Source organism: Heptranchias perlo, chromosome 17 (genome assembly GCF_035084215.1).
Source record: "Heptranchias perlo isolate sHepPer1 chromosome 17, sHepPer1.hap1, whole genome shotgun sequence".
Classification (NCBI taxonomy): Eukaryota; Metazoa; Chordata; class Chondrichthyes; order Hexanchiformes; family Hexanchidae; genus Heptranchias; species Heptranchias perlo.
In genome coordinates, this window is record NC_090341.1 from 8,133,215 (window position 1) to 8,146,197 (window position 12,983).

The 12,983-nt window shown below is 44.4% G+C and overlaps 1 protein-coding gene across 2 annotated transcripts in view; it reads left to right on the forward strand.

Moving 5' to 3' along the window:
* arih2 (ariadne homolog 2 (Drosophila)) overlaps positions 1-12,983 on the forward strand; it is a 75,224-nt gene that overhangs the window by 43,045 nt on the left and 19,196 nt on the right. For both annotated transcript variants that reach the window (XM_067998428.1, XM_067998427.1), the window contains one exon: positions 5,162-5,271. In XM_067998428.1, the coding sequence (XP_067854529.1) occupies positions 5,162-5,271 (110 nt within the window). The remainder of the gene's footprint in view (positions 1-5,161; positions 5,272-12,983) is intronic.

A 12,983-nucleotide genomic window follows, 5' to 3' on the forward strand; every position in this document is an offset into this window, starting at 1 on the left:
TGCCTTCTCTTTGCTTTCCTAATTTCCTTTTTAATTTCACCCCTGCACTTTCTATACTCATCTAGGCTTTCTGCAGTATCGAGCTCTCAATGTCTGATATCAGCTTCCCTTTTTTGTCTTATCTTACCCTGTACGCTCCTCGTCATCCAAGGGGCTCTAGATTTGGCATTCCCATCCTTTTTCTTTGTGGGAACATGTTTAACCTGAACCCCTTGAATCTCCCCTTTGAATGCCTCCCACTGTTATGACACTGATATACCTTCAAGTAGCTGTTTCCAGTCCACTTTTGCTAAATCACTTCTCAGCTTAGTAAAATTGGCCGTTCCCCAATTTAGAACTTTTACTCCTGTTTTATCTTTGTCCTTTTCCATAACTATGCTAAATCTAACTGAATTATGATCACTACCACCAAAATGCTCTCCCATTGATAGTCCTTCCACCTGCCCAGCTTCATTCCCTCTTCCCTGGAGAAAGAATTTATTGAAGAGTGCAAGAGGAAGGTGGGCTTGATATTTGAAGAAGAAATGGGTTTGTTTGTACCTATTGGCCTTGTTCTTAAAAGTTGTGTTCTTGTGAGCTTCGAACAAAAGTTGCAGGTACCATTGCTTTTGAGTTGAGGCTGTTCAGCTCTGACTTCAAGGGGTAAATTTTAACCCCGTGAATGGACGGGCTGGGTGCGGGTGGGAAGGTAACAATTGTAAAAAAAAACCTAAAATCCGACCCCAACCCGCCCGCTTCCGGTTTTAACGGAGGCGGGTCGAGGGGCGGGTGACCAACCCGCTCCCAGGAGGCGGGTCGGTAAGTAAAATCTTTTAAGAAGGCTGCAGGCCTACTTTTAATAGGTTTTTTTTATTTTTAACTCTTGGGGGCCCGGATTCCCGGTCCTTCTGCTTCACCCCACTAAGAGGAGGCGAGAAGGCCTGGAGCAACAGGTAAGTGCCTTTATTGCACTGCTTGTGGACCAGGAGGAGCAGGAGTGTTTCCTCCAGGCCCAACAAGCCTACCTGCAACGATCCCACACATGCGAATGCCCCCGCCCCCACCCCCGTGTCCGTCCACCGCCCCCCACCCCCGTGTCCGTCCACCGCCCCCCACCCCCGTGTCCGTCCACCGCCCCCCACCCCCGTGTCCGTCCACCGCCCCCCACCCCCGTGTCCGTCCACCGCCCCCCACCCCCGTGTCCGTCCACCGCCCCCCACCCCCGTGTCCGTCCACCGCCCCCCACCCCCGTGTCCGTCCACCGCCCCCCACCCCCGTGTCCGTCCACCGCCCCCACCCCCGTGTCCGTCCACCGCCCCCACCCCCGTGTCCGTCCACCGCCCCCACCCCCGTGTCCGTCCACCGCCCCCACCCTCTTGTCCGCCCGTCCCGTGTGCTGTGCAACTCCCCCCCCCCCCCCCCCCCCCCCCCCCATCGCCCCCCCCTCCACACCCCCACTCTATTCCCGGCTCCCCGTTAAATTTACTCTCGAGTCTTGGGCACTCAAATATTGTTCGATAACAGTTTTGCCTCAGCAACCCTTGCTGTTCATTAATAGCGCTTAAATCCACCAGTGACTGATGGAATGAGTTTTTCCTAATCTCTGCTGACTGCAGTCGGTCTTGGGTGTTTTTAATAGCCTCCGTGTTCTGTCCACAGCAACAAAAAAAAAATCAGCCAGTGATTCAGTATTAAACTGCCACTCGGATTATGTGGTTGGTGAGTGGATTGTGTTCACACTTACCAGCTTGGGGTTGGAAAAGTGGAAGGAGCTTCATTCTGCATCTGATTCGCACAATACTTGACCTGGGAATTCTCGATACAGACATTGGATGCAAAGAGCAGGAAATTGATCGACTCCCTGCCACAGACACCTCTGACCCAGCACACACATCCCTGAAAGGAACAATAATCCCCACTCCCTAAGTATGGCACTAACTTTTCAGTGCTTTATTATTTGAAGTTTGTTCTGTTTTTTTGTCAAAACCATGTGGCCAGGCTGGCTGGATGAACTGGTAAATTTTGTCACCTTGACTCTTAAGTTGGACCATCTGTTTGAAGATCTGCAGGGACTGAAAATCTCAGAATTTGCAAATAGTTCTGTCACTTTGGCAGATGTTCGGACTCTGGAAGAGCTCTGACCGTATTGCTGATTCATTCTGTTTTTCATTCTGATCTTGAGCATCAAATGCCGTGTCTGGCAAGATTGCTATAGGCTCCAGTTGTTCTTTCCGTGGTCAGGAAATAACCTTCACTTGCTCTTCCGACAGTGCTACCATGAAGTGCATGTGATGTTCTCAAAAGAAAACTGTTCTTTCTAGTTAACGGTTTCCCTTTCATGTTTCTGTCGAAAATTGAAGATACTTGATGTTAGAGCAAAAGAACAAAACAGCGGTTCAAGAGGGCAGCCCACCAAAACCTCGGGCATCTAGGGGCACCCACATCTGGAGAATTAATTTTTAAAAATCCAGCGATGTTGATGGCTTCATTCAAACATACGTAGATTACATAGAATTTACAGCACAGGAACAGGCCATTCGGTCCAACTGGTCTGTGCCGGTGTTTATGCTGCACACGAGCCTCATCCCACTCCACTTCATCTCACCCTATCAGCATATCGTTCTATTCCTTTCTCCCTCATGTACTTATCTAGCTTCCCCTTAAATGCATCTATGCTATTCGCCTTAACTGCTCCTTGTGGTAGCGATTTCCACATTCTCTCCACACTCTGATTAAAGAAGTTTCTCCTGAATTCCTTATTGGATTTATTCGTGACTAACTTTTATTTATGACCCCTAGTTTTGGACTCCCCCACAAGTGGAAACATCATCTGTACAGTTCTGACGAAAGGTCATCAATCTGAAACATTAACTGTTTCTTTCTCCACGGATGCTGCCTCACTTGCTGAGCTTTTCCAGCATTTTCTGTTTTTATAACATCTTCTTCTCTAAGTCTACCCTATCAAACCGCTTCATAATTTTAAATACCTCTATTAGGTCACCCTTCAGCATTCTCTTTTCCAGAGAAAAGAGCCCCAGCCTGTCCTGATAAGGATATTCTCTCAGTTATGGTATCATCCTAGTAAATCTTTTTTGCACCCTCTCCAATGCCTCTACATCCTTTTTGTATTACGGTGGCCAGAACTGTGCACAATACTCCCAAGTGTGGTCCAACCAAGTTCTATATAAGTTTAACATAACTTCTCTGCTTTTGCATTCTCTTCCTCTAGAAATGAACCCCAGTGCTTTGCATTTTTAATGAAATTACAAAATTAAATTCAATAAATCCAGGATGGGTCCCAGAGACATGAGAAATTGTTCTGACACATTGCATCCACTCGTTTCCTAATGCAAGTTTCTACATAAGAAATGTCAGTATTGAAATTATTTTTAAAAGTGTTCTCTGTGGAACATACTGTTCAGGTTTGGTGTAAATTAAAGCATTTCTTCAGAGGTTATTGAAATAGCAAGTTAATTTTCACACGGTGATCACCTCTTCAGATGGCTAGTAACAAAGCTATTTTAATATGTAATATTTCTGGTCGAGTGTCAGAGTGGGGAGAAGTGCCAAAAATAGAAACAACACATGCGTGGGCCTGGCCTCATGTCCATACGTACAAAAGAACTTTGCTTTAATGGAACAAGTGTGTGGTAAAATGTAGTGAGACACCAGGAAAAAAAGTGTAATGCAGCTTGTGCGTAATTTCTGTCAGTAGTGTTCTTTACTTTAATGAAACTGGAGAAGTGGCCAACTCAGCGAGGTTGTGTTATAATCTGGTACAGTATCTGCCCCTTCTACATGCCTGTAGCACTGTGACGCCGCTGAATAATCATTGTATGAGTTTTCTTCCTACTGAATTGTTTTACTATTTATAAAAAGATTAGTGTAATTTCCGGTCGAAGGCCTTGGACGTCAAACCTTGCCATTTAGCATTCTTTACACCGTATTGTATCTTATCTGCTGATACTCAAGAACATAATCTCTTAAGTGGTAGCATTCTTGCCTCCGAGGCAGAAGGTCATGTGTGCAAGCCCTACTCTGAGACTTGAGCACATAACGTCTGACACTTCATTGCAGCAGTGAGGGAGTGCTGCACTTTCAGATGTGCTGTCTTTCGGATGAAACGTTAAACCGAGGTCCCATCTTCCCCCTTGTGTACATGTCAAAGATCCCATGGCACTATTCGAACAAGAACAGGGGAGTCCTGGCCAAGATTTATACTTCTACCAACATCAAAAAATGATTGCCTGATCATGATCTCGTTGCGGTTTGTGGGATCTTGCTGTGCGCAAATTGGCTGCTGCGTTTTCCTACATTACAACAGTAGCTACACTTCAAACGTGTTTAATTGGTCGTGAAGCACTTTGGGACATCCTGAGGGCGTGAAAGGTGCTACATAAATGCAAGTTTGTTCTTTGCAGCAGTGTTTTTGCATCAAAATGAAACTTTTTAAATGACAAGGAATAGCTGAGGGAAACGTACTTTTCTACACACAAGTACTCACCATTTGATAATTTACTACATTATTTTGTGCCCATTTGGAGATGGTTTTAGTTTTGGGCATATGACGATCCATCACGTTAGTTTTATGCTCCCCTTTTTTGAGCCACTCTGGTGACCGAGGTACTGGGAGTGGCCCATGTGATTTCAGATAATGTGAGCCAGTGCTTCAGAGTGATGTGGCACCTGACCTGATGCCGCCAGAACCAGTAAAAAAAATCTCTGCCAGCGGCTGCTGCCACTGCGTGATTGGCTAGGTTCCATGGATTCTCCAGAGACACCTCCATCCCCTCAGAAAAGGACTTCCTGAAATATTGGCTCTGGGCTGCACTATAACCAGATCTTGTTATGTGAAAAATGCTTCCTGCATTTCTGTACAGAAGAAGTCACTGCACTCGAAAATTATTCATTGTGTGGGAAGTGCTTTGAGACGTGCTGAGCTGCTATATTAATGCAACTTGTCCTCTTTTTTTCCTTCGGTGATCTCAGCTGTACCTGGCTTGGGCCAAGTTTGTCCAAAAGACGCAACCTGTGTCAATTTTATTCTGATTTTGCTCCTGCGAAGCGCCTTGGGGCGTTTTCCTGCATTAATGACGCTATATAAATGCAAGTTGTTGTTGAATCCGAAAGGATCACGCTACTTTCTCTCAGCTAATTGTTGCTTTGGTTGTTCTTAAAATAGAGCCATTATCAGCTGCAGCTATGTCCAGGTGCTGACTGTCCAATGGTGATCCAGGTACAAGAACCCAAGGCCAGGCGTGTGCAGTGCAGCCGCTGTAATGAAGTCTTCTGGTAAGTGTCTGACAGAAATCTACTGTTCATTCTTCAGCAACAAATTGCATTTCTATAGTGCCTTTAGCAGAGAAAAATGTCCCAAGACATTTCATAAGAGAAGAAATAGGTGTGGGCAGCAGAGTGTTTGCAGGAGGTTTCCAAAAGCTTGGGTGAAGAGATATGTTTTGAGAAGACTTTTAAAGTGGGACGGAGATCGACCGGCAGACAGGTTTGTGGAGGGAGTTGAAAATGGAGGGAGGAGGGATGAACAGCAGGACAGAGTTAGAGGTCTGGAGGACATTAGAGTGGACATCAGGCTGGAGGAGGTTGCAGAGGTAAGGTGGGGTGAGCCCCTGGAGCGATTTGTAGACTAGGACGAGGGTTTTGAATTTGATCTGCTGGGTGATGGGATGCTAATAAGACCATTTTAAAAAAAGCAAACCAAGCACTGGGGTTCATTTCCAGAGGGATAAAAGGATTGACATCACTTCCCAAACCCGCAACCTCTACCACCTAGAAGGACAAGGGCAGTAGGCACATAGGAACACCACCTGCACGTTCCTCTCCAAGTCACACACCATCCTGACTTGGAAATATATCGCCGTTCCTTCGTCGTTGCTGGGTCAAAATCCTGGAACTCCCTACCTAACAGCACTGGGAGAACCTTCACCACACGTACTGCAGCGGTTCAAGAAGGCGGCTCACCACCACCTTCTCAAGGGCAATTATGGATGGACAATAAATGCTGGCCTCGCCAGTGATGTCCACATCCTATGAACGAATAAAAAAAATTGAAAAGCATAGAATTTATGCTAAACTTATACAGAACTTTGGTTAGACCACATTTGGAGCACTGCACAGTTCTGGTCTCCACATTGTGAAAAGGATAGCAAGGCACTGGAGAAGGTGCAAAAAAGATTTACTAGGATGACACCAGAAATGAGAGGTTATACCTATCAGGAAAGCTTGAATAGGCTAGGACTCTTTTCTCTAGAAAAGAGAAGGCTTAAGAGGTAACTTGATAGAGGTCTTTAAGATAATGGAAGGGTTTGATAGGATAGACGTGGAAAAGATGTTTCCACTTGCGGGGGAGGCCAGAACTAGGGGCCATAAATATAAGATGGTCACTGACATATCCGGTAGGGAATTCAGGAGAAACTTCTTCACCCAGAGAGTGCTGAGAATGTGGAACATGCTACCACAAGGGGTAGTTGAGGCAAATAGCATTGATGCATTTAAGGGGTAGCCAAATAAGCATGAGGGAGAAGGGAATAGAAGGATATGTTGATAGTCGAGTTAGATGAAGAAGGGTGCGAGGAGGCTCACGTGGAGCATAAACACTGGCATGGGCCTTTTGGGCCAAATAGCCTGTTTCTGTGCTGTATGTTCTTTGTAATGTAGGTCAGCAGAGTTGCGGGTGATGGGTGAGTGGGTCTTCACGTGGAACGGGATGCGAGAGCCAGAGGTTTAGATGATTTATGGAGACTGGAGATTGGTAAGTTGGCAAGTAGAACTTTGGAGAAGTTGAGTTCAGAGGTGACATAGCTACGAGTTTGGCAGGAGTGTGAGGTAAATTCGTGGTGGAGATGGCCATTGACGTGGAAGTAAACAGTCTTGGTGATGGATAGGATATGCAGTTTGAAGCTTGGCTCTTGGTGAAACAGAACATGGAGATTGCGTACTCTCTGTGGTTTGGTCTGAGTGAGCAGGAGGCGAATGGAATTAGTCGCAGGCTTTTTGGTGGGTGCTGGAAACAATGGTTTCTGTCTTTAAATTGTGGGAAATTCTGACTCATCTATGACTTAATGTCAGTCTGACAACAAAGATGGTTGTGAGATTAAGGTATGTGGTATAGAGAGAGAGAGCTGAGTGTCACTTTTTGTGCTCGTCAAGGTGAGGGATATTGGAACTGTTCCCATTTCAGGCATCCAGTTTCTATATGAAGCACTCTTGGGTCAGATATAGCACAGAGTAAAGCTCCCTTTACAATGTACTTCATCCCCAATCTCAGAACAGCCCCCCTTACTACACCAATGTGACTTTTTTTCCATTTCACACACCAGCTATCCTGTGGCCTCTGAGTGAGATTAGTGCCAAGTTAGGGATGGTTTTGTGCTTATAGACCCATGTCCCATGGAAATGAATCAGCACTGCCAGCAGATAGTGTTTCATCCCATCAATGTGGGCTGGATTTGCACCTAGGGCGTAAGGTTGCAACCCACTTCAGCGCCCACTTTCACCACCAGCCTCATTCTTTAACATTCGCTCCAACATTTGTCCTTGAACTAATCTTGGAGCTCTATAAACGAGCTGATGTGTTGGGATGTTGCCTGTTGACGGTCTGCTGTTATTTGTGGTCCTTTGGTGCTCTTGCAGGAATGGATCTTTTAGCAGCCTTGAATTTCAATCCTAATCTTTTTTTCTAGTGATCTGTAATTGTTTTTGTTTGACACTAAATTGCACATAGCTGTGCAAGAGCTGTTTGTCTATTTGGGTGAGGGAGTGGAGGGGTTGGGGAAGATAAATCTGAGGCCATTTTAGAATGATATTTTGCAGATTTGTTGGAGAATTTAGGAACAAACACTGCTCCAGTCAGTTCCTACTAGAAGACCAGAATTCGGAGATCAGACCTTAATTTCCTTTCAGAAATGGGGATGCTGTTTCCCCCAGTGGCTGGTGGGTTAAGACTACTGTTCGAATGAAAAAGGGACCTCTAGAGGGGAGTATGTTTTGTTCAGCGTACTCTATCCTAACCTAACCCCACCCCAAGTCTTTTTTTAAAAATTGCATAATTAAACCAAAATGAATTCACTCTGGGAACCATATCTGTAATTTTACTGGAGAGATTGCTTTTTTTAAAGCAAAGTGCATCACGTTTCCCAGGTTCAAATCGGTGATGATCCCCGGAGGAACTTGAGGGAAAGAGACCCAAAATGGTATGTCTTTGGGAGAGGAATTTGGCTTCATTTATTCATTTAAAAAAAAAAAGGGGTTTGGCAGTCGAGCATGAAGTGCACCCTGTCAAGGACATGTGAGGAAAGGTTTGCACTCAATGTTCAGGTGGTGCCTTTATGCACACCATTGGCCATTATTGAGAATCAGTCATGCTGCCATCATAACTAGCAGTCGACTGTGGCTGTGTTCTTAGGCGGGGGCTGCGGGGAGGGAGGAAATTACTCTTGGGTGACCAGGCCTGACCTCTGCATCCATGTCTGCTGAACCCACTGAGAAATGTGTGCAACCATCGATTTTCCTTTTCACCTCCCTTCATACAGCTTGCACCAATGCTTTTAATGGAGAGCAGTCTCCAGCAGCCCCCCTCTCTTCTGACGTTGAAAATTGTAATTCCTTCTGCAGAAAGTGATCCAAAGGGAGAAATGTTGTCCACATGTCTCCATTGTGATCAATTAGGCCACTTTCCTCCCCCTTTAATGATTAGCTGCAGCCCTTTAACAGCTGCTCCCCATCCAAGTGTGCCTACAGGCTAAGTTCCCTGAGCAAGCTGTGGCTGTGCTTGTAGCCTATTCAAATTAAGGAAATGAAAAAAATTGGGCCAGGCCAGACTAGACTTCTATGCTGAGGATGCAGGTGAGTCTGTGCAGTAGGGCAGTTCAAACCCATTTTCTCCACTTTGGAAAATTGGGGCTCAAACTTTCATTTGTAATGGTGAACTGTTCTAATTCTGTCTTTCACATTTTGTGTAACGCGGCTGTGAACTATCTGTAATTCCCATCGGAAAGTCCTGTGCTATGTACTTGTTGTTTAAAAGGTCAGGTGTGTCTTGTTGAATCCATTGTGCACGTCCTAGTATTATAGAGCACAAATCATTTATTTCATGCACCTACAAGCACTCGCTTGTGATACCTATATAATATATTAAAAATCTGCACACATCTTGTCATCTTAATTATAAATTCCTTGTCCACATTTAAAGTTGAAACTGCCAGGTAAACTTATCATGCTGTAATTGCATCCTCTTCCCCACCCCTCATGATTGGAAGTACTGCAGCACCACCACTGGCAAGAGGGTGCAATTAGAGCATGGCAAGTTTACATAGGCATTCCATTATAAATGTGGACATAGGAATTTATAGTGGAAATATATAACAATATGGAAAGAATGTATGACTTTAAAATAGGGACTGAATTATATTTATGGTCCAATTATTCACCGCCCTCTAAGTCTCACTTTGCTTGAAGACCGCAGTTTGTCTTGACTACCAATATACAATGCTGTAGATGATCGTCTAGCAATATTACATAGAATAGAATTGCACAGCACCGAAACAGGCGATTCGGTCCAAGTGCTCTATGTCAGTGCTGATGCTGCACACGAGCCTCCTACCACCTCACTCGTGTCACCCTATCACCTCACTCGTGTCACCCTATCAACATATCCTTCCATTCCTTTTCCCCCTCATATGTACTTACCTTGATTCCCCTTAAATGCATCTGTACTATTCGCCTCAAGCCCTCCATGTGGTCGCAAAGTCCATGTTCTCACCACTCTGGGTAAAGAAGCTTCTTCTGAATTACTTTTATTTATGACCTCTAGGTTTGGGCTCCCACCAAGTGGAAACATCTTCTCTACGTCTACCCCATCGAACCCTTCATTAATTTGAAAGACCTCTTATCAGGTCACCCCTCAGTCTTCTCTTTTCTAGAGAAAAGAGACTCAGCCTGTTCCGTCTTCCCTGATAGTTGTAACCTCTCAGTTCTGGCTTCACCCGTGTAAATCTTTTTTGCACTTTCTCCAGTGCTTCTATATCCCTTCGGTAATATGGAGACCAGAACTGTGCACAGTGTGGACTAACCAAGGTAATATATTAGAAGTCTTGCATCTGTGCATACTTATTGTCGACTTCCCCCCCCCCCCCCCCCCCCCCCCCACCATTCCCTTTGCCATTCTTGTAATGTAATTGGCTTCTTCCTAGTTGCACAATGGATTCATTGGTGGCGAGGAAGAGGATAACATAGAAGAGCATGGTGGGAGGTTTCTGTTATTTCGTTTCTCTGAGGAGATTACATGACTGCTGCGTGGGAGCACTGTGGGGGGCCCCCATGATGCTTAATTGCAACATGACTGTGTGGGACATGCTCGTCATCTTCGTATGCTTATATAAACTTAACTCTCTAAGCATTACATTAAGAGAAAAAGTGAGAAGAGAGAGACCTACACAAGTAATTTTGCGCTATTTTCCTGAACACACAGTTGCATAAGAAGCTGTGGAATGCATTTGCCAATCTGATTTCTAAATAAAATCGTAGCAGACTCCTTATTTCCATTTTTTTTCCTGCTGCACCATTTTCAGCCCCTGGAATAATAAAAATAGTTATTTTCAAAGATGCTAAGTGTAAATTGACACCTGTGTGCGAATCCCCAGTGATTCTAATTTATGCTTTGTTTCTCTTTTTTCCTTTTACCCCATCAATTTTCTCTTGCGGTGCTGACTCATCTTGGGGTCTGGTACACCGGTGCCCTTTGGTACCTCACCCGAGTAGTTATCTTCATGTGTGAGTTTAGACTTGTAGGTGTTGGCAATTTATTTGCCTGTGATGTGCTCTCCTGAAGTGTGTGTGTGTGCGCGCGCACACACACACACACACACACACACACACACACACACACCTGCATAGTGATCCGTAGTGGGACCCCATCCACCTGTTTTTGTTTTCCTTTTAGCCCAACCTTAGCCCATTGCAATGCTCCCACTACTGGCTGTGGCGAAGTCAGGTCATTCTCTGCATCCCAGGGATTGATCCAGGGACCCTTATAGTCAGTATGGCTCTGTAGGACTATGGTTGATCCAGTTTTTGAGAGCTTTTCCTGGCTTTTTTTAAAACCGTGACCGATTTATTGAAGTCGAGCACAGCATATCAAATTTGTCAAAAAAATTGTTGTGCTTGAATCTGTGTAAGGGTTATAAAAATGCCTGCCAAAGAGCGTAATTATAGTTTTCAAACATTTCTGGGAGCTCTGGTGTATTGCTTCTTTTCACAGATCTCATCATCTGCCAGTTCAGCTGGTAGCCAGATCTTTAAATTTGTAATGACTGTGTTGATTGAAGCTGTGGTTGGGGGGGTGCATCATAGTTTGGTTGCATCCACAAATTTAGCGAATACCTGGTTGCTTTTGCAACTCTTGTGCAAATGATCCTTTATTAGAGACGCTAAACCTTGCCATTAAAGTATTGTCTGTGTGTGTGATTGCTTATAGTATTGTAGCAACTCCAGTTTGGGTCACCACCCGTCCAGTTTTGGGTTGGACAGTCTGATTTTTGACTCTGCCATCCAAAAATATAGAAGATGCAAACTGACCACAAGAAGCCTCTTTGTTTTAAAATAGAAGTCCACTTTTTCCACTCCTGTGATGGCACTGAGGGCCATATGGAAATTTTCAATTAATTTTCGTCAGCAAAGCACATTTCAGAACTGAAGCCGTGATTTCCCTGCAGGATTTTGGAGTTGGCAACACTAACTCGAGCCTTATTCCAACATTAAAACTTCACAAGTCAAAAACATTGGAATTCAGATGTTCCGTCTCTGAAATTGATACAAGTATTTCAGCACAGCTGGGTAACTCAAACAGCAACAACTCGCATTTATATCTTTTTTTTCTTTTTGGAAATAAACTACATATTGCAGCAGCTGAAATGAGTCCCCTATGAACAGACTTGGGCTAGAATTTACTATATCCAGCCTTTAGTGGCTAGTCATATTCTCTTCAAAAGAGGGGACGTGTTGGTGCAGTAGGTCAGCTGTCCTTTCAGAACTGAGACTTCAGCTCCATCCCAGACTGATGCAATAACCATCTCTTATTGGCTGTAAGAGGTTTCAAGTGAAATGACAGAAATTACAGCATAGAAACAGGCCATTCGGCCCAACTGGTCTGTACTGGTGTTTATGCTCCACACGAGTCTTCTTCCATCCTGCTTCATCTAACCGTATCTGTATTGCCTGTTCCTTTCTCCCTCGTGTTTATCTAGCTTCCCCTTAAATGCATCTGTGCTCTTCGCCTCCACCACTCCATGTGGTAGCAAGTTCCACATTCTAACCAATCTCCGGGTAAAGAAGTTTCTCCTGAATTCCCTATTGGATTTATTAGTAACTATTTTGTATTTATAGCCCCTAGTTTTGGACTTCTCTACAAGTGGAAACATCTAATTCATTTATCAGTAGGCACAAGTCCACAGCACAAAACTACCCATAGATTTGTTACTAATTGACTTGGTGAGTCCAGGGTGAGAAATAGAAATGGTGCACTGAAAGAGTGAAGAGTGTTCTGATGTTAGGTAATGTCTGCACTCTGCTTTATGGGAAGTAGGTTTGTTGGATAAACAGGAGTGAAGCATTGTTCCTCTTGGTGTAGGAGGAAAACCTCTGTACCCATCATGTGCAACACAAAAAATATTTTTTGGTCAGCTGAAATGGGTTACATTTGGATCAAAATCTTGGAAGCCCAAAGTTTCAATTCATTACAGGATAGATTGAGCAGAGGTAAAAGAAAGAAGTTGCATTGATATAGTGGCTCCTTACATCTTCCAAATCTCTCTGCATACAGTGAATTGCTTTGAAGTGCTGTTACTGTAGGTGTACTTGCCAGCCGTTTTGCACATTGCAACTTCCTACATATAATGAGAATAACCAGTTAATCTATTTTAGTGGTGTGAATTGACAGAAAGGGGATTGGGCAGAGGACATCAGAGCTCCGTGTCCTCATTTGTATAGTG